This window comes from Hipposideros armiger, unplaced genomic scaffold (genome assembly GCF_001890085.2).
Source record: "Hipposideros armiger isolate ML-2016 unplaced genomic scaffold, ASM189008v1 scaffold_1441, whole genome shotgun sequence".
NCBI classification, from domain to species: Eukaryota; Metazoa; Chordata; class Mammalia; order Chiroptera; family Hipposideridae; genus Hipposideros; species Hipposideros armiger.
Window position 1 is genome coordinate 118,711 of NW_017732791.1, and position 26,243 is coordinate 144,953.

Here is a 26,243-nt window from a genome sequence, read left to right on the forward strand (position 1 = left end):
GAGGTGGTTGTATAAAATTTCAAAAAAATGTTCATGGCTTCATTTTTATTTCATGAGACTCGAAAAAAGAAACCCAAGAGCACTGGACTAAAATTGTAAGTCCTTTTTCAAAATTGAGGTGCCTTGTGTTTGCAAAGGAGAATTTTGGCATAGAAAAGCTAGACTTCTTTACTGCTTTTATTTAGCAATGGATTCAGGAAATACTTTTTGAGTACCAACTGAGTTTAAGCCAATTTACAAGATATTCTATATACTCTAATAAATTAGTTAAATATCTGTCTTGATGTATTTATAATCTAGGAAGGCATATAGCTTCATATTCAATGAATTATAATCTAATATGAAAAATGCATTTTAAAGTTATGTATAAAATGCTATGGGATTCTTAGGTGAGGAAGTCATTTTGAATCAAAGAATTTTGAGTCTAGGAAACTAAGAAGACTTGGGTGAAAGTATATTTGAAATACATTGTGGAGGATAAATCAGAGCAGTAAAGAGAAAAGGCTAGGAGCAGAGGTTGTAACTGTGCCCAGAAGAAAGACCATTCAGTATAAGGGAGACAGAGAAAGGAAAGTGTGTATATGATATATTCAAACAATTGCATGAACAAATATAATGGATATCAATCTGGGTCTCTAAGTTAAGTGATATATGAAAGTTGGAGCCAGATATTTGTATAGGAAGTTCCTCAGTTCTTCAGATCCTGATGAGTTGAGACTTTGTCCATAGAACAGTGGTGAGCAAACTATGGCCCATGGGCCAATTCTGGCCTGATCCTTGTTTTTGTAAATACTGTTGTATTGCAGCATGCCTATAACCATTCATTTAAGCAGTCCATGGATGCTTTCAGGCTAAAAAGACAGAGTTGAAGAGTTGTAACAGAGACTGTGTGGCCCACAAAGCCTAAAATATTTACTATCTGTCTTTTATAGAAAGCATCCTCTGTCCCCCCAATATGCACCAGTGCTGTATGAAATGCCAGTCTGTGGGTTGTTAGTTACAAATGCATGATGAGATAAAGAGCTTGCACTAGAATGCAAGTGAAGTTGTTGTTTCCTTTATCAAGAAAGTCTTGCTATGAACAATACAATATCAGCTGATCTGGAGTGTGTAAGGTGAATTGTGTATTTTACTGAAGCTTCTTATTTACTTGCAGTCGACTAACATACAGTTTAGCTCAAGACTCTCACTTTGAGTCACTTTGAGATGTATGAAAGATTTCTAAGCAGGATGGGAAAATCAGATGTGTATTTTAGAAAGGATCAATAAGGTCAAATAAAATTTTTTGGGAGGTCTCTTCTGCAATAATGTAGCATAATGTAGAGGGTACTTGTGAACTTAAACAGAGCTGGTTTCAAACCTTGGGGAATCCACTTATAAAGAGATTTGCCACTTAAGAAGGAATGTTTCTTTTCCTTTACTTTATATTCTAAAAACTCCACATAAGAACTCTGATTGGTCTGGCTTGTTTAAGACGCCCACTGCAGCAGTTGGTGGGTCAAGAATTTTGTTTACCATACACAGTGGAGTTGGTGGAGATGTTGGGAGCCACTTACAAAGCAAGAATGGTTTATACATGTACTAGGGTAAGATTATGGAAACCATTAGAAGAACGTACTATTGAACACTTTGCATTTCTGCTCCTTATGAAGCTAATCAAGTTCATGATATTTATTATCTCATATCCCATCAGGTATGTGAAAACAACCTATGTTATCACAATGAATTAAAAGACATATCTCAAGCTAAACAACAAGCCTGGAGATTATGTCCCTCGTATGGTGCATTTACAGGATCATAGGTCAATTGACCTAACTCAAAATAGTTTAATTTGTCCATGCAAGGGTACATTTTTCTTACGCATTTAATTAGGGTAAATACCCAGGAGATTCTCAAATAAGGGGAAGAAAAAAAGGCAATGTTTTAATTGCTTAATATGTGTAATGGCTTTAGAAACTGATCATCCTGGAGACCTATGAAGCTTTCTTTAAAATAGCACAGACTGTAAATCAGACCTCTTTTTAGAGTGACATTTTTTAATGACATGTGCATCATCACCTGGGACCTTCAGTTTTGCAACACCTGAGTGCATAACCCTTTACTACTTTCTTTAAACCTTTACTGCTATGTGGCTTATGATATGTTTTATTAGAAAAGATGTGTTTCTAGAAAACAACCTCCTTCCTGCCCTGTATGAAGAAAGACAATTTGAATCCTGGCAGAGAGATGCTATTTTATGAGTGACAGCACAGTTAGGTGTGATCATTACAGCTGCACTCATTCCAGGAGGGGAGTTTATTTCCTTTGCAGGTACATGCTTGAATAATCTCATCCCAGACAGAGGCAAGCATTCGTGTAATTCTTCATTTTTCCATTAGGAATTGTATATACATCATGTGCCCTGAGCTAATGCATATAAGATATACTGCTACACTGGTAACTCTGTTCATAGTGTGATATAAACACACAAATTCAGTTTTCTTTTTTGAAATTTTCGAATCGCTCTCCTGCCATGTCTCCCTTTTTCTTTTCCTTGCAGGTGATGGGTTAGCTCAGGGATATGTAACTGTAACAAATTGTGTCCATAATTTATATTTATCCTTGCAACTGAATTTTCTTGAATTATAATGGATTAGGAAATTTAAAAATTACCTTTTTTTTCCATTGTATACTTTCTGGGAAACTAATACAGGGACCTCTGGTTTAACCATAAAGTAGATGCTTTTATTGTTGCCAGAATTGTGACTTTTAGTCCCTTAATTCTCTCATGGTCTCCAAATCTATTAGCTTTGTTCTGTCTTATTGTTTTGTTTTGATTGTTTTTTTCATAGCCTAGCACACATTATCAACTTTTCATGTATAATTTTATCTGAATCCACAGTTCTCTCACTCCCTTTATCTTTTTATTTCCACATGATGCACGCCTAATTTTAAACTCTCTTGTTTATTGTATTTATTTATTTATTTATTTTATTTTTGAGGGTTTACTATGAACCATGCACTGTATAGAAAATAAGATATACATGACCCTCAAACACAGATATGAACATTTTGGGATGTAGCATCTAATTCTTGATGGTGTGTATGCAGTTACATAATATGTATGTATAACAACTGTCTCACACACAAACACAATTAAACATGTGGCGTAGTGCATGGTATATATTAATAGTAGGCAATCAATAATTGTTACCTTTATTAAATGTGGTACACATGTTTTCTGTCATTCACTGGTAGGCCTTTTGATCATCATATTGGTATCTTTGGTAAACAGAAATCCTTAATTTGAATATAGTCCCATTTTTCAATAGTTCCCCTTATGATTAGTAATTTTCATATATTGCTTAAAAAAACTTTCTCATTCTGCGTTATAAAAATATTATTATGTTACTTAGACAGGCTTAATTGTTTCACCTTCTCCATTCCTGGTACAATCTACCTGGAATTTATTATTTTTGAATGCTGTGAAATAGAGGTGAATTTGTCTTATTTCTCCACAGGGCTACCTAATTTATTTAGTCCACATTGAAAAGATTGTTCTTTCCTTCATTGCTCTGAAGAGCCAAACTTTTCCTAAGTCACGTGTACAAAAAATATATATGGATTTGTTTCAGGACTATTTTGTTTGTTTCTCTAGCCCATTTCTCTAGCTTTACTCTGTCTTGATTAGTCCACCTTTATAATAAATCTTCATGTCTGATAGATTCTCCAACTTTATTCTTCTTGATGAAAAAATTGGCTATTCTTAGCCCTTGAAATTTCTAGATGAAGCTTAAAATTAGTTTGTCAATTTCTGGGGAAAAGTATCTATTCAAATTGTGCTGAATCTCAATGACTGTAGACATCAACAAATCATTTGTATATTTGTCTGTGCTCTGTGTCCCTGGGATCCTGGGGGTATTCAACACACAAGGAACAAAGCTGGAAGTGCTTATTCACTGAGACACAATTCAGACAAATTCATATAGTAATCCTGCCTCTTAACGGAGGGTATGAATTAAGATCATTTTTTTTTTTGCAGGATACTAAAGTCTTTATCCCATTAGCAGCAATTAATGACATAAACTAAACCACAAATCACAACTTTCATTTTTAAATATATAAGATATGTCGGGTACTGGGTTAGATGGTCTACTTATTTTGAAACTGGTATGTTCAGAGAGGTTAAATAACCCGCCTAAAGTTGCCCACCCAGTAAATGGTGAGGCCAGAGACCAAATCCTGTGTGTCTTTTGCTCCCAGTCATATTCCCAGCACGTTGGCCAGGCAAGACTAGGAATGACTGACTAAATATGTGCTGATTGAAAGTCTTTCTCTCCATCTATTTGCTATTAGTAATTCATATTTCTGTGCTTATAAATGATAAAACTTTCAAAATAAAAACTTTTACTACGTAGCAAGTTTAAATTCTGTATACTCTAGCATGGAACTTATATAAGAAAGTGATAAGAAATCTAATTAATCACAGAAAGAGTTCCAGAATGCCCAAATTGTGGGGAATCACTTTCTTATCTATCAATTCAAAAAGGTGTGTGTAGGGCAAGAGGTTTGTCACTTTGAGGGGTAGAAAGTATAACTATTTCACTGTGTTGTACAGCTGAAACTAATTTAAAAAAATGTTTATTTCACAGTAAAAGTAAATAAATTAAGGAAAAAAAGCTGTTACCTAGCATGTCTTTAATCTTTTATTATCTTTCGTTTGAATTGATAATGAAAGTGGGGCCAGAAACTCTGTCTTGAGTGGCAAGATTACATTGATATTTAAATGTGTCCATCATTATTTTTCCTCTTTTATTTGCAACTGGGAAAGAACAGAAGCACTTTAAAAATTATCTACCAGCTTCTTAAAATATGTTTATGTATCACTGACCTAAATTAATAGACAAAGAATACATTTGAAGCTGAAAGCCTTTTAGACCTCTGAGTAGAACACCAGACCAGTTTCCCTTATGGTTTTTATACTTTAATTATTTATATATTTTCCTTCTTTTTATGCCTCTTCTAAAGCTGTTCAATACTTCAGGGCCTCATTTCAACCACATAAGCTCCACAAAGGTGATCAGGGTATTGGCAGGATCATTGTAAAAATAACCCCACCAAGTTATTACAGACGAGACCTGGTAATTTCAGCCTTTATCATAATATGTACACTTTGTACCAATTGACACCTAGATTCAAAATCAGAATAGAATTATTTCTGCTGAAGGTTATGAGTCATCATTATGTTATTGAACATTGTTATACTTTCAGGAAAGTTTATAGAATGATAAAATATGACCAATGACAAAACTATCTTATATTTTGATTTCCTTTCTTTATGATTTTCTTTTTTTTTTGCCTTATAAATACATCATACTTTCCCCAGAAATTCTGCAGATGGCTGGTATTTGTATGCTGATAGCTCAAATGGAAAATTTGGTGACATTGCTGATGTCCTCACCCCTGTTATCTCACGTACGGGACCAAGCTGTACCCTTGTGTTCTGGACTCATATGAATGGCGCCACAGTTGGTTCTCTACAGGTACTGAGTGCGCCGTATAAAAATTCATGGTGTATAATTTAGTGTTATTAAAACGTCATTTGCTAATAAATGAAAATGGACCATTATCAACACTTTACTAGTTTCAAAATGGCAGGACTGGAAAATAAGCTTTTGCAGAATTGGACCTGAGTAGCTAGAAGGATTTTTGTTTTTACTGTTCAATTTAGGATTATAGTCTTTATGCTGAGGTTCAGCTCTGTGTTATATGGTTTTATACTTGAAATATTGCATTATACTTGAAATATTTCATGTAGGTTTCAGTATTAATGTGCTGAGACTAGCATAATCAAATGACTATACACATGATGATATTTGAATCTGTATTCTTACAGCTGTTTTTGATGGTAGTGGTGCTAAATTCTTTTTCAAATTGTTTCTTTGTAAAAAAAAAATTAAATTGTTTTGAACTCAAAAAAATTGAAGAGAATCTCACAGATATCTTCAATATTCCCTTCACACAGGGATCCTATTTTTTGCCCATTGTCCCAGTAGCATCTTTTATAGGAAAAATTTAGTTCAATACAGAATCACATATCACATCTAGTTGTTATTTCTTTCTAGAGTCTTTCAAACTAGAATGATTCCTTAATCTTCCTTTAACTTCTATGATATTGATACCTTAAAAGATAGTAATTCAATTATTTTGTAGAACATCTCTCAATTTGGATATTTTCAATGTTAAGCTTTTATTTTTTCTATATCACCAATATTGCATTCTTTTTATTCCATCCCATTGACATGATGTCCATTGGTCTCAGTACTTTTGTTCCCTTTGTTATCAATAAATTTGGAGGAAGAAATATTTTGAAAGTATGTAAAACCCTGATATCAGCTCAATTTTACCCACTAGTTTTTGCACCCTGTAGTATTTTTTGCTGGAGTTAATTTTACTATGATGATTACCTAATTGTGATTTTTTAACGCCAGTATTCTGTCTACGTTTATAGCTTGGTTTTCTATTGTAAAAATACCTCCAAATTTTCTCTCCATTTATTGATCCATTTTACCCATTTATTGATCTATAGCAGTGTGAATTCATGGGTTCCTATTGTATTCAATTTGTTATCATCTCTTATTTTTTATTATTTATTGGTTTTATTGTTCCAGATTTGGTCATAGGAGACCCTTTAAGCTGACTTCTATGTTTCTTTGACAAGCCCATTAGTCTTTGAGCATTTCCTTTCTTCCTGGCCAAAAAATGTTTTAGATTCATCTCATTTTTATTCTGTTCCATCCTTGGTGTTAACTAATTCTCCATGGGGTCCTGGGGTTTTTTTTGTTTGTTTTTTGTTTTTTTTTTTTTTAGAAGACCAAGTTATACAGGCAAAACAGAGAGGTCCTAGAATATAAACGCACATCCTTAGATCCTGTCTTCCCATACTGGAAATGCCTTATATAATATATAAGGTTTGTAAGTATTATGTCTAGATGCATCATTTACATAGAAGAAGCCAACTCGGTTTTAAAGCATCTCTATTTATACTCAGTTTCAAAGCTTATATAACACTTTCCAAGAAGCCATGTCTGTAAAATAAATCCCAAAATTTCAGAATTGTTTACCATGAGTAGATATCTCCCTAAAAGCAACCATATAGATAAGGACTCTTGTCTTATCAAATACCATTAATTTAGTTACAAAGAAGCCTATGTTTAGCATTTTTGCAAGGAGATTACAGTTGGGTTACCTGCTTCCTTTTTCCCCAATAGAGAGAAATAGAATGCAGACCAGCTGTTTAGCTTCTTATTTTCCATTGAAACTTTAATATTAGGTGCTTTTTTTCCTCCTGTCTTTTAAATATATTTTTAAATTAAATTTATTGGGGTCACTTTGGTTAGTAATAAATATAATATACCTGTTATATAGGTTTCAAGTATATAATTCTATAATACATCATCTATATATCACATTGTGTGTTCACCACCCAGAGTCAGTTCTCCTTCCATCACCATATATTTGACCCCTTTTACCCTCATCTATCACCCCCTCCCTCCTTACCCTCTGGTAACCACTAAACTATTGTCTGTGTCTGTGAGTTTTTGCTTGTTTATTTGTCTTGTTCATTTGTTGCTTTCAGTTTTATATTCTACATATAAGTGAAATCATATGGTTCTCAACTTTTTCTATCTGACTTATTTAACTTAGCCTGATAGTCTCTAGATCCACCCATGCTGTCACAAATGGCAGTATTTTGTATTTTCTTATGGCCAAGTAATATTTCATTGTATATATGTACCACATCTTTTTTATCCAATTATCTCCTGGCCATGTTAAATTTTCATATAAACATATATTATTTCAAATATGCTGTGCTTTATTGGAAACATTAAATTTATAGATCAATTTTAGAAGAATTGTCTTTATTATAGATGAGACTTCTTACCCCAAACAATTTAACAGTAAACTTGTTTATATGTATGTATGTGTGTATATTTAGTAATCTAAAAGCTTTCAAATAGACTTTTGGATTGAAGTTACAATTTATCCTTTGTTTTACATTGACTTTTTTTTTTAAGATTTTATTGGGGAATTGGGGGAGGGGAACAGCCAAGTTGTTGTCCTTCAATCTTAGTTTTTGAGGGTGCAGCTAGCTCAGCTCCAAGTCCAGTCACCATCCGGCCAGCTCTCGGCAGCTCAGGGCAGCTCAGCTCAAAGTGCCATGTTCAATCTTAGTTGCAGGTGGGCGTAGCCCACCATCCCATGCAGGAGTCGAACTGGCAACCTTGTTGTTAGGAGCACGTGCTCTCACCAGCCGAGCCATCCTGCCACCTGTTGACAGCTCAGTGGCAGCTTAGGTTGAGCACAGCTCACTGGCCCATGTGGGAATCAAACAGGTGATCCCGTTGCTTAGAGCTCATGCTCTTAACCAACTGAGCCACTCGGATGGCCCTACATTGACTTTTAAAAAACAATTTTAGGTAAAACAATCAGTACAACTTACTGCAGAATTTTCATCAGAAAAATGAGAATTATTTAACTAGTATATTTTCTGGTTGAGATTACCTGAAATATACTTTCATTTTTTTAGATAAGATTTTGTATTAGTAGATGAAAAATTATAAAACAATATTAAAATTTTATTATAAGTAATTGATTATCAAATAATTAAACAAATCAAATAAATAAAGTAGTCCTTACTTTGTGCATGGTTGAATGTAGTAACACTAAACTTTGCATTACTATGTTGCATGAACACATTTTTCCTTAGTGACTTATATATAGGGTGTTATTCATACAAAGATCTACTTCTCAGAGTTTTTTTAGGTATCTGTCAAAAATGGTTCATATTTTTTAAGAAATTATATTTCCTTGGCTTTGATATGATAACATGCTGATTTAAATTGAATTTTATAGACCAAGAATTTGGTGATATTATTGCTAGTCATATGTTACTTAGAAACTCAAGACTAGAAACTCTACTACTATAAAAGCAGCCATTTGAATTTAATTTAAAAAGATAGCTAATGAAACCATTAAAAGTTACCATCACTTTCAAAAGTCAAAACCATCACGAACCATCACGAACCTGAATAATTCTTTGGTTGTACACATTGTATTTTTAAAGGTATTATTGTGAGACAATTAAATAAACTATCTAAGTCAGTGATTTTAAAATGTGAAATTGTTCTGCTTTTCCTGATTGTCTTCAGTTACTCTCTTGATGGCTCATTTTGTATCATTCTAAAAGAGCCGTGATCATTTGTCTGCTGAGACTAATCTGAATTTTCCCTTAGAGTGAGAATACAGTACTGATGAGAATCTGTAGTTTCAAGGCTGCTGGGTAGGGAGATCTTACTGGCATAGCATGAGTGGTGCCGGCTCATGTCACACACGTGGGATGTTAACACTTAATGGGCTCCCACTACAACATGACTGTCACCACGGCACCCAAAAGAATGAGGAAGGTCGTTCTTAAAAGAGTGTTATAGCAGGTAATCCATGGTTTTCATTTGGCTACATGGATATTATTTCATATATAAAATTCCAATTGTTACTGCTGTCAGCTTTTTAAAAAGCCAATGTGGTTAGAGTTCTTAATTAAATGGTGCCCAGATACCTTCAGACTTGACTGACAGATATTCATGCTCACTTTTATTACACAAAGCTAGTGAGATACCCTGGGGACACAGTGCTGTATAGAAAACAAAGCCATCTAATGAAAAAATGCCTTAGCTTTTCTCTCAGGGACTTCATGTTGATATTAAAATTTTAAAAAAAATCACTAGGAAAATTCTATATGTTTAAAATTTATCAAGTCAAAATATTTCAGCACTTCTTACTTGATTTATCTCTGCAGGTACTCAGCAAGAAAGACAATGTTACTTCTAAATTGTGGGCTCAAAGTGGACAGCAAGGCGCACAGTGGAAAAAAGTAGAAGTATTTTTGGGCATTCATTCACATATGCAGGTTTGTAATCCCAATCGTTGAGTGATGAAGTTTTGTTGATATTTTTTCTTTAATCATAATTTATTTCCTCCACTCACAGTCTTCCATTTCTGATGTGTTTGTTTGTATACATATAGTATTTTCCATAAGGAATTTACAATTTCAGAATGTGTTAATTTCTCCCAATTAGACAACCATACTTTTAGGAACATTTAATTTTAATGACAACTGTCCTCTATTCCACAATCAGGCAGCCTTCCATATGTAAAGAACACCTCCATCTATGTTATAAATATATTCTCAGAGACTGTAGCATAATTACATTATTTTAAATGTGATTAAAAAGACAGACTTTTGAAAACACATTATATTGTTGATCCTTTTTAGAGTTAATAAATTTACTTATTTCTAAAATATTTTGGGGAGGTACAAAATTTTGTGATGTATTGGTCTTCATGTAAATTATAAGAATATTAGGATAATGAGATATATATTTATCTAATAAGATTCATATATATAAATATATATATCTCATCCTCTTATAATCTCCCTCTCTATCTATATATAAAACAAAGAAAAAAAACAAACAGTATGTAGATTAAAATGTTTAAACTGAACATAATGACATGCCAAGACATTTGGTATGGGTTTTAATTTTCATGAATTTTCAAGAATACAAGAGCTCTGTGGAACTGTGTGTGGTTTTTACATTTTTTAAAAATTTAATCCTTTCACTTTTTTGAGTGGAAAGGGGGGCTTTCTTGGAACATGAAGCAGACCTCTATTAATATTTGTTAAGATTTGAATAAAGACAGTGAGAATACCAAGCCATTTTGTTGGAGAACATTTTTTCTTAAAACTGCACAGGGCTTAACTCCATGAGTTTAGAATTACTTCTTTCTAAATAGAATATATACTATATTTTCTAATTATTAAATTTCCAGTCCTCTGTATATACAGCAGAAGTAACCAATTCTGCTGTGACTCTTCAGTAACCATGGCTACATGATTGTGCTATGTCTCATAGATTGGCCCCTCAGCAATCACATGTATAACACTTAGAAAGTGCTAAGTACTGTTCTATGAATTTAAAATATTCACTCCTTTAGTTTTCACAATAACTGTGTGAGGTACATACTATTATTATATATATTTAATAGATTAGGATACAGAAATAGCTAGAAGTTAGGCAACCTGCCCTTGATGTATAACCACAAAACGGCAGACAGACTTTAAACACAGGCAGATTATCTATGAGTCCATAACCCAACTGTTGTACTATATTGCTTTCCAACTTTTACAAAAGAATTGATCCTGCTTTTGTTCTCCCAGGGGGAAAAAAAAAAAAAGAAAACACACACACACACACACACACACACACACACACACACATATACACACACATATACATATATATGTATGTATGAAATAATTGCTCTTTAAAAAGTTTAATCACATTTAATATTAAAGCCTATGGAATCTTAACCATTATTGTATGTAGTATTAGGATATGCATAAGTGGTGATTCAATTATTTGGACATGAGAGGCAGCTGAGATTGTGTCTAAAGAATTATAGATAAACAAGTTAATAATGAAACATTCATTCAGTTATGTGATTTCTTAAATATGCATCACGTATTTAAATGTTTAGATATATCAGATAGTAGAGTACCTTTTTCAATTTGTGTATCAACGTTTTTCTTGGGCTCAATTTACCTTATAAAAAAGTTGTAGTTATTATTCTTTACAGTTTTATCTCTTTTTAATTACTTCCAAGCTCTTAAAATATCTTACAGATTTATTTATTTTTTTGCACATCTTCTGTGAAGAACAATTGATCCCTTTTATGTAAATTTGATATATGAATTTACATACAAATTGTGTTTTTATTTTATTTTTTTAATAATGTGAGAGGCATGATTTTCAATTATTCTGCCCAGTCATTTTAAAAGGAAAACACCTAGATTTTCACACAATAACATAAAAGTATAACATCTAAGTAAAACTCATTATTTCTTTCAAGAAAAATAATTTTTTTAGATTTTGTCAAAAGGTGTTTGAGAGTTTGATAACAATAAATATTTTGTATAAAATCACTGAGGTAACTATTTCTTAATTCATTTCTAATTGTTCTAAATTTACTTTAAAATATATGAGTATGTCTTACGTTAACACACAAATACGTATTTGGCCTACAGAGAAACTCTGAATTAATTTCACTTAGAAATTTGAAGCTAGACAGTAGTTTAGTATGTTACTTTTTTGTTCTATGAAAGCATGTTCATTATTATTCCAAGCAGTGGTAATGCTACAAACTGAAAATGGGCCTTCTGAAAACTTCAGTGACTCCTGTTATTATTTTTCATCACTTCTAATTCTCTTGGAGTCCACATCAATGGGATCTCACTGTCAAACAGTGACACACATGAGAATTGTATTCATCATATATATGAATCAAAGGCAAATCAATATCATTTCAGTTCCAAAGATGTGGCAATTAAAAAAACTTGTGGTGTTGAGTTTTGTAACTTTTCACTTTCAAATAGTTGGTGTGGACAGATCTGAGGAATGGCAAGAAGTGGCAACACAGAGTGAAGGATATGTTTGCATCTTCTTTCTCTTGGTACCTTCTGTCCCCTGGTTGGCCTCTTGCTTCCATGTATGATGAGGCTCTAAGAAACACTCAGGTCTTGTTGGATCTGATTGCTGCGGAGGCAGGTGACTCTTGCCTGCTCTGTAGCCCACCTCTCCTAAAAACCTAGACAAGTGGCAGTGTCACCACTCCCACATTCTTAGGTGTTGAGGATGGTGCAGATCCTAGATGACCCTCATGCTTCTTGGGTCAGTTTCATTATGGGGTATTTTCATCAGATTCAAGTTTAATGTCCTGTTTTTAGAGGTTGCTCCAAATTTTGAATTCTTGATGGTCAGTTCAGCTGAAATTGACTCTTTTTATCATCCCTCCCTCCCTTCTTCTCCCCCTCTCTCCCTTCCTTCCTTCCTTCCTTTATTTCTTCCTTCCTTCCTTCAGATTGTCTTTAGGGCAAGACGTGGGGTCAGTTACATAGGTGATGTAGCAGTGGATGACATTTTCTTCCAAGACTGTTCTCCCCTACTCAGCCCAGACAGAAAGTGTACTGCTCAAGAATTCACATGCGCCAACAAGCACTGCATTGCCCAGGACAAGCTGTGCGATTTTGTGAATGATTGCGCTGATGGTTCAGATGAGATGGCCTTCATCTGCAGTAAGTGGAAATGTTCTGTATCCTTTCTTTTGCCTTCAACTCCCACAACCTTACTCTATGTGGTGTGTTAGTTGTGGAAACAGATAGAATATGAATAGCTCAGCGGCCGAGGCAGGTAAGGTGATTTAATTACATACGTGATTTTCTCCTTCTGCATACTTAGAACCATAATTCATTTAAAAATATTGGGTTGTCGGAAAAGTCATGATGTATTTTGTCTATGTTTTTCAAAGGTCATTTATTTATATAAACAACAAAGGTCAATCAACGATATATTGCTCGTTTTGTTCGATAACCTTTTGCCATCTTTCAGTGAGCTTCATAATTCCTCATTCATAGAAGGTCCTTTCTTTATTTGCAAAAAACTGAACAAGGTACTTATTTACAGCCTCATCTAAATTGAACATTATACCATGCAAGGAGTTTTGAAGAGAGCGAAACAAGTGAAAGTCTGATGGCGCAAGGTCAGCTGAGTGTGGTGGGTGTGGCAACACATCCCATCCAAGCTCCGATAATTTTGATGGGTGATCAAACTTGTGTGTGGTCTCGCGTTGTCATGATGGAACACAACTCCTTTACAATTAACAAGCTCTGGGTGTTTCTGGATGATGGATTCATTCAAACTGGCCAATTGCTGACAGTACACATTTGAATTGATTGTTTGGTTCCTTGGTAGGAGCTCAAAACACACGACACCTTTAAAATCCCACCACACTGAGAGCGTAACCTTCCTCTGATGAATGTCTGCTTTTGATGTCGTTTGAGGCGAATCATCACATGGGAACCAAGACCGTTTGCACACCACATTGTTGTAAACAATCCACTTTTCATCACCAGTTATCAGTTGCTTCAAAAAAGGATCATTTTCCTCATGTCTAATGAGCATGTTGCAGATGTTTATATGCACCATCAAATGAACTTCTTTGAGTTCAGGTGGAACTCAAATATCGAGCTTGCTTATGTATCCCAGCTTCTTTAGGTGGTCGTGAAGGCTTGAATGATGGAGGTTCAATGTTTCTGCAATCTCTTGTGTCATGTAATCTGGGTTTGACTCAATCAATGCCTTTATTTTGTCTTCATCAGCCTCAGTGGGCCTCCCTGACCGAGGAGCGTCCTTGAGATCAAAATCACCAGCATAGAATTTTGTGAACCATTGTTGGCACTGACATTCTTGTAGAGCATTGTCACCATAAACTTTATGCAACTTTTCACAAGCTTGACGCGCATTCTTCCCTTTATGGACGTAAAACAGTAAAATATTGCAAAAATGCACAGTTTGGTCTTCCATCTTCAACTTGTTGCAAAATCTCCAAAATTCAACCAAAATTGCTCAATTTTTTTTTAGAATGAAACTAGAACTGTCAGCTATCAAATTACATAGAAATAACATAGATGGAATGACTCTAGTACTTCCAAAAATGAACTAATGCAATCTGTCACAAACACGCGTCATGACTTTTCCGACAACCCAATAGCTGATGGACTGGAGCGTACACACATTGGAGTGTGAAGTAATTGGAGATACATTGGAAAACAGGTGTCTTCAAAGACAAACAGAATGCAAACAAGTGTTATTCATCTGAAAGAAGGTTTTGGAAAAAAGACAAGCAAAACATCCATCAAAACCAATTGATGCAGGATTAACAAGTCTCTATACTTTGCTGCATTTCAGAGAGTTGTCATTCCTTTGTAGATGATGAGATGTGAGAAGTTGTTATAAAACAAAAAATAATACCCAAATAATACGTCAAACAGACAGAGTGATCTCCTAAAAGAGATACCTATCAGCTATGTAATGGGGTTGTAGGAGATCGACTCATAATAAACAGCAACTATTAAAATATCCTTAGCTAAATGGGCCATATGTGCTTCCATTGGATGGTTTCAACTCTCAAATTTTCCCATCAACATGGAATTAAATGTTCAGAAAATACCACAACACTCTAAATATGATTAGACGATCACAATATTCAGTGTCATTTTCTTTTTTTTTTTGCCTACCATAACAGATTCATGTAGCCTAAGAATTTTAGTAGTTTAGTTTTTTATCTTTTAGTTCATCTTGTGTTGATCATGTGTAAGAGGAATGGAGTTTGTTGAAGAAATAATAGGTAAAGGAGCTTCCAGATGGTAAGAGCCAGGCTGTATCTTAACATTCTTCAACTCATAGTTCTACTGCTTACAGTGTAAGGCTCAGCAAAGTAATTTAACTCCGAATTTCAGCTTTCTCCTCAACTCAAATGAGCATAATACCTGTTATGTATCGTGGAAGAATGAAATAAAATAACATACATAAAGAGAATGTTCAGAACCTGAGACACATTATGTTTGATACACAGAAGTCCCCTTTCCAGATGATTTCCCATTTTCCTAAATGTGCTTTTTTTATAGCATATGCTCAATAATGAATAAATGAATAGAATGGTGAGTGTTGAATTTTAGGAATTTGATGGTAGGATTTTAAAAGGAATTACGTTTTGTTCTTTTAAAATGATATCTTTTTGAAAAAAATGAAACAGTTATTTCATACTTATGAAGATAATGATCGATGGAAAAATTATAGCATTTAGAAAGGTAGAAAATGGTTTGATTGATGATATAGCTGTAGACAAAGGTGATTATTTTCTTCCTGATGACACCCCTGTCTGGCACTGGCATTGATTTTTTCCATGAAATGCCTGGAATTGGCATGTCACAGAAGACTACAGGCTGTTTTCTCACCTGGAACCTATGGGAAATAGAAAATATGAAATGTTAAGTTATCCCCTCTCACCACACTGATGTGATATTCAGAGAACTTACGCCTGCATACTGTATTTTCCCCACTGGTATGTTAGAATTAAGCTTTCTGAGGAAACATATGTTCAAAACTATAGTAGGTAGCAAAAGAAAAATATGTTTTATACCATAGAGATTCATTTGGCAGCATTTGTATGATTTTTAAAAACAAATGAAATCTGTTTTTCAGTAGCACACATCATTTCCTTATAAAAATGGCCTTTCTAGATGCTGTTCTGTATGGTCACCTAGTCCTCCTGGGCTACTCAATTCTCCAACACGAGGACCATGGAATTACCTCATTTTATAATTCTTAACTAAGAGAGCAGTTCAGATTCTAAACAAGATGCTGAGTTGGGCTTCCGTTTTATTTTAATGAGATTTATCTCCCAGTCCTCTAAAAGAATACTTAGGAGAACTTTATGATTTTGAACTAAAGGACACTGTAAGAATTACAGTCTATTCTAAGAAAGAGTAAATTACCAAAACAAGTTTCAAATGTAATTTTAATTGAGTTAGCAGTTAAATAGAAAAAGCCATCCTGTTCGTTTGGTAACAGAAGTTATGACAGGAAAAGACTTTCTCAGAGAAACAAAAATTGAGGGAATTTTTTGCCGGTAGACTTACCTTAAAAGGAATGTTAAAAGAAGTTTTTTTATAGATAAGGGAAATTATATAGATTAGAAACTTAGATCTACATAAAAGAAGGGGAGCAATGAAGAAGGAATAAGTAAAGGTAAAATAAAAATGCTTATTTCTCTTATTTTTAATTGATGTAACAGATAACACTTTGTTCAAAATGAAATAGCAACAATTATTAAATTTTGTATGTTTATGTATATGTCATATATGTACACACATATATATGTTCATGAGTGCTATATAAGTGAAAGGAATGATAGCAGTGGTACCAGGGGATGGGAAGGAGGAATTAAGATTATCTTGTTATTGTAAGGTACTCACACTACCCATGAATGTACAGTATAATGTTATTTGAAAGTGAACTTGGATTTTTTGTAATATTCTAAGTAAAGGCTGAACATGTATCACAACTCTAAGAAAATTTCTGAAATATCATTAAGTATAAGTATGTCACATAACAATAGCAGAAAGAATTAAAAAAAAGAAAACTATTTTTAAAGGCATAGAGTATCTCTGATATAGGAGGAGAAAATAATCCTTTATAAAACAAAACTAACTGCTTTAATTTTCTGTAAATCAATGTAGACTCAATGCAAAATCTGAATGTTATTTATTGCTTCATAATATAAATACTATGTCTAAGATATACGACATAATCAAAGAAGGAGGTTGTTAGTGGATCTGAGCACTCTGAAATCTTATTTGCACACATCTTTTCCATTGATTCTGAGGCTTCTTTGGAAAACAACCATGTTCTTGTTTCCCTATACATTTTAATTAGCATATTTATTGTTGCTACACAATTAAGAGTATCTCAAGCATATTCAAAATAATTTAATTCTGCACTGTGATTAGTGAGGGCACTGGACATTTATCTGATCAACATAATTAGTAAGTCATATGAACCTAATAGGCAAGTGTAACAGTGTTACCAATTGCAGTTATCTATTCTTTTCAAGCACACACAGAACATTTACTAAAAAAATGTTATGTTATTAAACATAAAGAAAACTTCAATAATTTTAAACAGGTGAAAGTGACATAGATTGTCTCTTTTGAATTCAGTTGGAAATCAATTGTGAGGTAGAAGCAAGATACTCCGTATTGGTTAGGAGAAAGACACTGTTAATAATTCATGCCTCCCCATCCAAAATCCCAATAAGATTAAAACACATTTTAAACAAATAATAATAAAAATAATGCATAGAATCCTGTGGGATTTAGACAAGTGAATACTTAGAGAAAGATTTATACACTTAATCTTTATATTAGAAACTTGCTAATAGTTCAAATTAATGGAATAGAACACAAATTTAAGAAGGAGAAGATTTCAAAAGTGATAAAATTTTTCAAAACCCTGTCAATGATCAAGAGAAATAGAGAAGACAGGAATATCAAATTAATTTAAGTCATATTTATTGAGGAGTTATGTGTGAAGCAGTGTATGGGACAGCTAGTATATGTCAGTAAATGAACAGACAAAAATCCTATTTCTCATACTTTTGAGTTGAACAGAAAATACAGTCTCTCTGTATCTACATGCACAAATATTCATACAAGTGTAATTATACACACACACACACACACACACACACACAAACACACACAGTGGGTGCCAAAAAATGTATACCCATTTTAAGAAAGGAAAAAACTGTATTAAAATTGTAATACTCAATATATACGGATAACAAAAGATGAATACAAGTCATTTGTATACATTTTTTTGGCACCCCCAGTATATAAATTGCAAAGTTTATTAAAAGGTGATGACAGCTATGAGAAAATATAGGGTAAACTAAGGGAAATCATAAATTGAGGGAGAGCAAATTGCATTATTAAGGAGCATGATGAGAATAGGCCTGAATGAAATATATTTAAGCAAATTCTTTTAATTAATTACCCCCATTTTATTGAGATATAATTAAGATATAGCTCTGTATAAGTTAAGGTGTACAACATCATGATTTAACTTACATATATTGTGAAATGATTACCACATAAATTTAGTTAACATCCATAATCTTATATAGGTTAAAAACACAAAATAGAAAAAGAAAAAGAAAAACATGTCTTTCTTCTTGTAATGCAAACTCTTTGAATCTACTCTCTTAACAACTTTTAAATGTACCATGCAGTGGTACTATCTATAGTCATGTTGAATGTTACATCTCTCGTATTTATTTATCTTATAAGTAGTGCTCATTTGGGTAAGACTGTAAAATTGTGCAACACAGTCTGGCTGTTGCCTCATTTCATTGCAAATGAGGTGAATACAAATTGTCAAAATGAAGGTTGACAAATTATTCCCCTATACTAATCATAGTATAGGGGAATATACTCAGAATATACTTCTGAGCTAGAATATTATGGTTTGGTCTTTCTTTTGCCTCCTGAAACCAAATCTGGACTATCAAGAAAAACTTCAGTATAAGAACTCATATTTATCTAGAACTTTTAACCTTCATAGCCCTTTTATTTACTAATGGGCAGTGGATCTTCACAGGAGCCCTGAGGGGTGAGTGGGGCAGATATTAGTGTTTTCCATAGATGGAGCCATGAACAATAGTGATTAAGGTTTTGTCAAAGTTCACAAAACTGATATTGACAGAGTTTATCCTACAACCCGAGTATCTTGATTTATGAACCACTACTTTGCCCAAGCTACCATGCCATCTCTGTGTAAAACTGAATCTTAAAACAAAACAAAACAAAACAAAAAAAACCCACACATGTAGAAATCCTGTTTATATCATATAACTATTTGTTCCTTCAATGTGGAATCTTTCTTACAATATCCATTATTATCATATGTGAAACAAACAAAACATTTGTTTAATCTTGAGTTCTGTATTAATTAATATTTACCTTTACCTTATGAATATTTTCTGGGGTATTTGTAGCTCTTTTCTGCATCAAATTCTTTTATATTTTATTCAGTGCCATTTTTATTGAATATCACACCAATCTATTAGGTTATCAGTCAGAGCAGACATTATGCTTTTGAATGTTATTTTTATCATTGCCAATGTATTTCTTTTGCAAGGTACAATTTTTAAAAAACATATTGGGGTGACAATGGTTAATAAAATTATATAGGTTTCAAGTGTACAATTCTATGACACATCATCTATATATTGCATTATGTGTTCACCACCCAGAGTCAGTTCTCCTTCCATCACCGTGTATTTGACCCCTTTTACCCTCTTCTACCACCCCCCCACCCCCTTACCCTCTGGTAACCACTAAACTATTGTCTGTGTCTATGAGTTTTGGTTTCTTTATTTGTCTTGTTCCTTTGTTGCTTTCAGTTTTATATCTCACACATGAGTGAAGTCTTATGGTTTTCTAACATTGAATCAGTGTTTCCATATTTGACCAGTAAGCATTTTTGATGATAATATTTCTTATTACTTGTAAATGTATAATGTAAAGTCTAAGGTAACCAGTAAAAAAGTAAAGAAGTATAACCAATATGCTAAAAAAGGAGAGAAAATGGAATCATGTAGAATGTTCAGTTAAAACCACAAAAGGCAGAACAATGGTAGAAGACCAAAATAGGAACAAACAGGGCAACAGGTGGGAAATAGTATCCAATATGGTAGATATGAATTCAACTCTCTCAAAAATCATTTGGAACATTAGTGTTTTGAATGCACCAATTAAAGGATAGAAATCGTCCGAGTAGATCAAAAGAACAAGACTCAACTCTATGTATGTACCCCACGAGAAACCCACTTTAAGTATAAAGGCTTTTATAGATTAAAAGTAAATATATGGAGGAATATATACCATGCTTATGCTAAACAAAAGAAAGCAGGAGTAGCTCTGTTAATTTCAGACAGAACTAACTTCAAACATGGAAAATTGTCAGGGATGCATAAAGGTACCACGTAGCCATGGAGGGGTCCATTGTCCAAGAAGGCATGGCAGTCTGCAATGTGTATGTGCCTAACAACAGTGTCAAACCACATGCGACAAAAACTAATAGAATTTCAAGGAGAATTGATGAATCCACTATCATAGTTGGGGATTTCCACGCCCCTCTGTCGGAAGTGGATAGACCAGCAGGCAGAAAATCAATAAGGACAGTATTAAACTCAGTAATTCTTACTATCCTGGAAGTGAAAGAAAAAAACATAAGCGATGTTAGTAATAAACTATTTTAAAAATAATTTGAAATAAAAGCTGGTATGTAATGCAACTTAGTTGGTACTTAATGCAACTTAACATATTTAATTTCTGCAGCTTATTATAATAAATTAATTTAAATTATTGCACTTTAAACCTTTTTTGTTTCACAATTTTCTCCTCTCTAAAATGAGAATATGTTTACAAAATAATTACAATGATTAATAACTTTTGCTTTAGGCAGTATTTCCCAAGCCAAACTGCATTGCAAAATAATAAACTTCCTAAATTTCCTACCAAGACCTGAAAAGCAAAGATGTGAGAGGAAATAAATCACATTAACCAAATAGGTGCTTGGAGGAGAAAATGTGTGTAATGCTGAAATATTTTGTCACTGATTTTGAGACTGGGGATCAGACTTGGGGAGAAATAAACATACATAAGCCATGGGAATAGCTGTGTGTAACAAACTAGAATATTCTATTTTAATGTTGCTGTGAATATAATATTGTGAAGTTTTGAATATTACATGATCACTGTAGTTTTGGGTTGCATGCCTTAAAATCGGCTAATTTCCTCTTGCTCTCTACCACAAATTGGGAAATGTTTTCCAGGTACCGCCAGGGGGCGCTGCGATTTTGAATTCGATCTGTGTTCCTGGGAGCAGGAGCAGGACGATGACTTTGACTGGAATCTGAAAGCCAGCAGCACGCCTGTTGCCGGCACAGAGCCAGCTGCTGATCACACCTTGCGAAATTCGTCTGGTCATTACATCTTCATAAAGAGCTTGTTCCCTCAGCAGCCCATCAGAGCAGCCAGAATTTCAAGCCCCGCCATAAGTAGAAGAAGCAAAAACTGCAAGGTATGGCAAAAGCAGAAATATTCTGAGCAACTGCTGATAGAGTCAAATGCAGAAAATGAAATGGTCAGGACCAGACCAAAAATACGGTTGAATTTATGCAACTTGGGATATATGAGGGAGAAAGAAGGTAAAGTAAGGAAGAAAGGGAAGGATTGTTAGAACTGCTGGACGAATTTATGGATAAATTCCATAGATACTGGAATTTTGGAAACCATTGGAAAATTTAATGGTTATTACCCATCACCATGGATAATACAAAAGGAGTAAAATACCAGTGGCTTCCACTCAGGACATTTAGTATGTATTGGAATTATGGGCATTTCACCATCAGAAACAAAACTAACCAACAATAAGGAAAATATAGTTAAATAGCTCAAGAATTATTATTAGAGATGGTTGGAGCTACAATGAAATGATTGATGAAGTCTTCATGAAAAAAAAAACTGAACTTGGCCCTAAAAATGTAGAATAATTTCTGTAGGCAGGAATCAAAAATGGTTTGGTTATTATCCTGTGGAAATTTGAAGAAAAGCTTTGCAGAGTGTTAAAAGTATAAATAAAGTGGTATGGATGTTTGGGCTAAACAGCCTCATATGGTGACTATGTACTTCCAGGGTCCTCCACTTTATTATCTGCTTGATTGTTTTTATGCCACAAAGGATTTGAGTCAGCTAGGCTAGGAACTAAACTTAGCTTTGCATATAATATAAATTATTTTATATAATTTATATATAAAAGATGACTTCACAAGAATCTTGCTTATGAGAGATTGATACATAAATGTACCATTTATTTATAATTACAATGAGAATTGCAATAAGATTTGAACATATGGATTCTTCTGAGTGGTATGTTCCCTAAAGTTTGAGCACTGGTGAAAAGCAAATTACATCCACAAAGTTGCCAGCTGATCAAAGAATCAGGCTGGGAGACAATAGCATGATTTAAACCTTTATTGTCTTCAAATTCTAATATTCTCATGGACCTGTTTTCATAATAGAGAGAGCCCTAACCCTGGGGAGGAGGTATGTTAAATTTTTTCTCACAGGCTCCCCAATTGTAGCTGCACCTACTACAGATTCTCGTTCTTTGTTTCATACTGACCATCCTTCACATCCTAACTCTGTCACAGTCTTAATGCATGTTAAACCTTTAGTTTGTCTTAAGAGTTTTCCTGTTTGTGCTTAAGTTGATTTCATAGGTTTTCTCTCAGATAGTAATCTTATCTCTTTTATCTCTTCAGGCACATTCAATAGACAGGAGTTATGCCACCCCAGTTTAACAGATTTCTCTGCAAGGAAGTGACATTTTCAGATCAGAGTGTGAGAGAGATAACTTAGTCAGGAGTCCAGAATGGATATAACAAATCATACAGAATTATACTAAACTTTAATTAGTTTGGCAAAAAATGGATTTTTAATGAAATATATTTTTACTTTTTTCCTGTCTCCCAAATTACTTGATACTGGCTCAAATATAAAGCCCAAACACACCAGATTTTATATATATTGAGTGTCTACAAATTTATCTCTTATATCCACAGCTACTCTGAAAATTGCAAATTAATTCTAGTCTTAGAAAGGAAGTTAAACATAAAATATATACAATTCCAGTTTGACTTCTGAGCTTTTCTAATTAGATATTTCCTCTGAAAATCCTCAAAAGATTTTGTGTTTTGTACTGTAGTAACCAAGGATTGCATTCATCTCTATTTTACCCTGGTCCCAGAACTATAGTCTCCACTGTTTTAAATATCTGTGTGAGAATAATGAAGTATGCCTAGAAGAAATGTCAAAAATTAATGATGAATGCTTTATTTAATGAATATTTATGATATAGATTGAATACAAAGAAGTAAGGAAAGGTCATGCTGGGAATGATTGGGTCTCTCATATAAAAAATATATTTATCAGATAAACAGAGTGACCTCCCAAATTTTCATGGATGTCATCTCTGTCACTGAACCTTGTGAGATACCTTCAAACAGGAAAAATGAAATTGGAGATTTTTTTCTTCCTTTTGAGAAATGAGTGGTGAGAGGCATGAAGACAGAGGTTGACGAGGGAAGAGATCAAACCCCTGAGTAACTAAAATTTCCAGTGAAAAGACCATCAAGACTAGGTAAGCCATGTGAAGTGATGACTCAAATATCATAGCAGATGAAGTATTAGTCTATGATCCCAAAACATTGATGGTCTTTAGAAGAATTCAACACTTAACCGATTTTTATTCACTCGGGTTATCTTGTGATTAGGTTATGCTGTCACCAAGTGTTCTCTGTAGAAATGGAGGTGTTTAGACATTTGTTTGCATGTTAACCCAACAGCATCATTCAGGAAATGTCCTCAAGAAGATAGGGAAATATTTAAACATATGCCTCCTGTGTCCTGCACAAATGAGAAGACAAGACAAGGCAGAACAGTGGGCAGATCATGTCTGTGACTAGAAGGGATCTAAACAGACATGTGCTGTGTTCATCCCAGAGCCTCCTCTCCTGCCTGTTGATGCTGCCTGAGACGCTGGCCCCAGGTGTCTTTTGTTGTCACTTTAATGAGTTATGCCACCCCGGTTTCACCAGCCCTCTCTGGACCATTCACAGTGGTCACCGATCTCATATTTTCCAACATTAATTGGTTAATCAACAGAAGAAATATTTTTGGATCATAACATAATACTTCATCTGCTAGGAAATGTGAGTAGTCACTTCACACAGAGCTTGCCTATTCTTGATGGTCTTTGTAGTATGTGTTGTATATATTGTTTAATCACGTTCTTTACCCTTGAAACACATTCATTTTTTTTCTTTCACCAGAGTATGATTTCCATTACTCCTACTGTTTCAATAATGTCTTTTCCCTGTGAAGGTCACCCCCCATTACAGTTTTCCCTGTTCATACAAATGAGAAGAAGAAAGTTTCAAAACCTTCTGAGTTCCTACTATTTGTAACCTGTACTGTTCTTCCAGAATTTTCCCTGACTTTCTCCTTCTATGTAGCAATACCTAAAATTCTGGTCAACTCCATCTTTGAAACATTGAAATGTTAATCCCCGAAATTACTTGTACTAATTTTTACTCAGGGAAAAACTCCCAATGCTGATCTTTTAAAGCATATTTCTAGCATTTCTAGTAAAACTTGGATAATTGCTGTTCTGGTGGTTTTACTTTATACAGTGGAGCTCTAAAGATCTTGTAGAGCTGAAATGTGTTTCAAATGCAGGAATGTGGTGGGATAGCAATAGAGTACTCTGCTATTTTAAAGAAAATGTTTCAAGTTTCTTGAGATTAAAAATGATTGTCTTTAGTCCCTGCTATTTCTTAAATCGTGAAAAGTCTTTTGTATAATGCATCACTTTTTACTCATATTGAATTCCTTTGATAGTGGACTTTAAATGTTTATCGGGGAATCCTGCTTTGAGAAATCACAGAAAGGAAGTAAACTCTGCTCATTTTTTTCCAGTACATTTCTATTGTTTTCCATATACAGAGGGTGCCCAAAAAATGTATACACATTTTAAGAAAGGAAAAAACTGTATTAATATTGTAATGCTCAATATATACTGATAACAAAAGATGAATACGAGTCATATGAATACATTTTTTTTGGCACCCCCAGTATAGCAACGTATGACTTAAGGCTGGCCTAACTTCACTCGGTGTTAGAGTACTCACAGAGCAATAGAACATACAGATCTTGTTTTCCATCTGGAATCTGTTAATAAAGAAGACGGTAATATGATATGATTGAAAATAAAATGGAATTAATTATAGTAATTATATATTACATTCCCATTCTTGGTTACAGATAATTTTTCATTATCACATGTATGGAAATGGCATTGGGGCACTCACCTTGATCCAGGTGTCAGTCTCAAACCGAACGAAGGTCCTCCTTAACCTCACTGTAGAACAAGGCAATTTCTGGCAGCGGAAAGAGCTGTTTCTGTCTGGCGATGAGGACTTCCAACTCAAATTTGAAGGTAGAGTTGGGAAAGGACACCGGGGTGATATTGCACTGGATGACATTGTGCTTACGAAGAGTTGTCTGTCACCCCATCACTCCACGAAAGAAGAACTGGCAGAGCCTCTTCCAACAGGTACATTTCAATTTGTATTTGGTGTTTTTACAGGGTGGACGGTGTGAAGGAAGAAAGGGGAAGGAAAAGGAATGGCATAAACAACCAGTAATTTACTGCTTTCATAAAGAAAAAAAAAACAACTCTTTTGAATCTAAAAAATTATCTTTCAAACTTTTTCTCATAAAATTGTTTTCCAACTTTTCTCTAAGCTTCAGTGTGTTTGCCACTTCCTGAGTTCCCTTAGTCAGCTTCTTCTTAGACTAATAAAATAAGAGAGGACTCCTTAGTTTGTGCAGTCTGGTACAGAATGTAATCCTTAACAAATATCAATTCACTCTTGATAAAACATAAGAACATCAAGGGCAGAGTTATTCGATTTTAATTAGACATTACTGTGGTTATGCTATTTACTTTATTCTTTTTGGACTGCTGGACATTCCAATTTGAGAGGTCGAGTTTATATATTTAAATGGTTTAGGTGATTCAATGTGTCCTTACACTCTTTTAACCTAAAATATCTTTTGGTAATTTGTCTAAAGAAGTATATTAAAACTTTGAGTTGGTAAATGTTCGGTATAATAC

At 33.9% G+C, this 26,243-nt stretch overlaps 1 protein-coding gene across 1 annotated transcript in view; it reads left to right on the forward strand.

Annotated features, from left to right (window-relative positions):
• Positions 1 to 25,726, forward strand: part of MALRD1 (MAM and LDL receptor class A domain containing 1) — a gene marked incomplete at its 5' end in the record, with an annotated part of 142,467 nt that extends 116,741 nt beyond the window's left edge. The window contains 5 exons of the mRNA XM_019633930.1: positions 5,366 to 5,522; positions 9,839 to 9,949; positions 12,961 to 13,174; positions 21,337 to 21,584; positions 25,388 to 25,726. Of these exons, the coding sequence (XP_019489475.1) occupies positions 5,366 to 5,522; positions 9,839 to 9,949; positions 12,961 to 13,174; positions 21,337 to 21,584; positions 25,388 to 25,726 (1,069 nt within the window). The remainder of the gene's footprint in view (positions 1 to 5,365; positions 5,523 to 9,838; positions 9,950 to 12,960; positions 13,175 to 21,336; positions 21,585 to 25,387) is intronic.
• Positions 25,727 to 26,243: the final 517 nt, after the last annotated feature.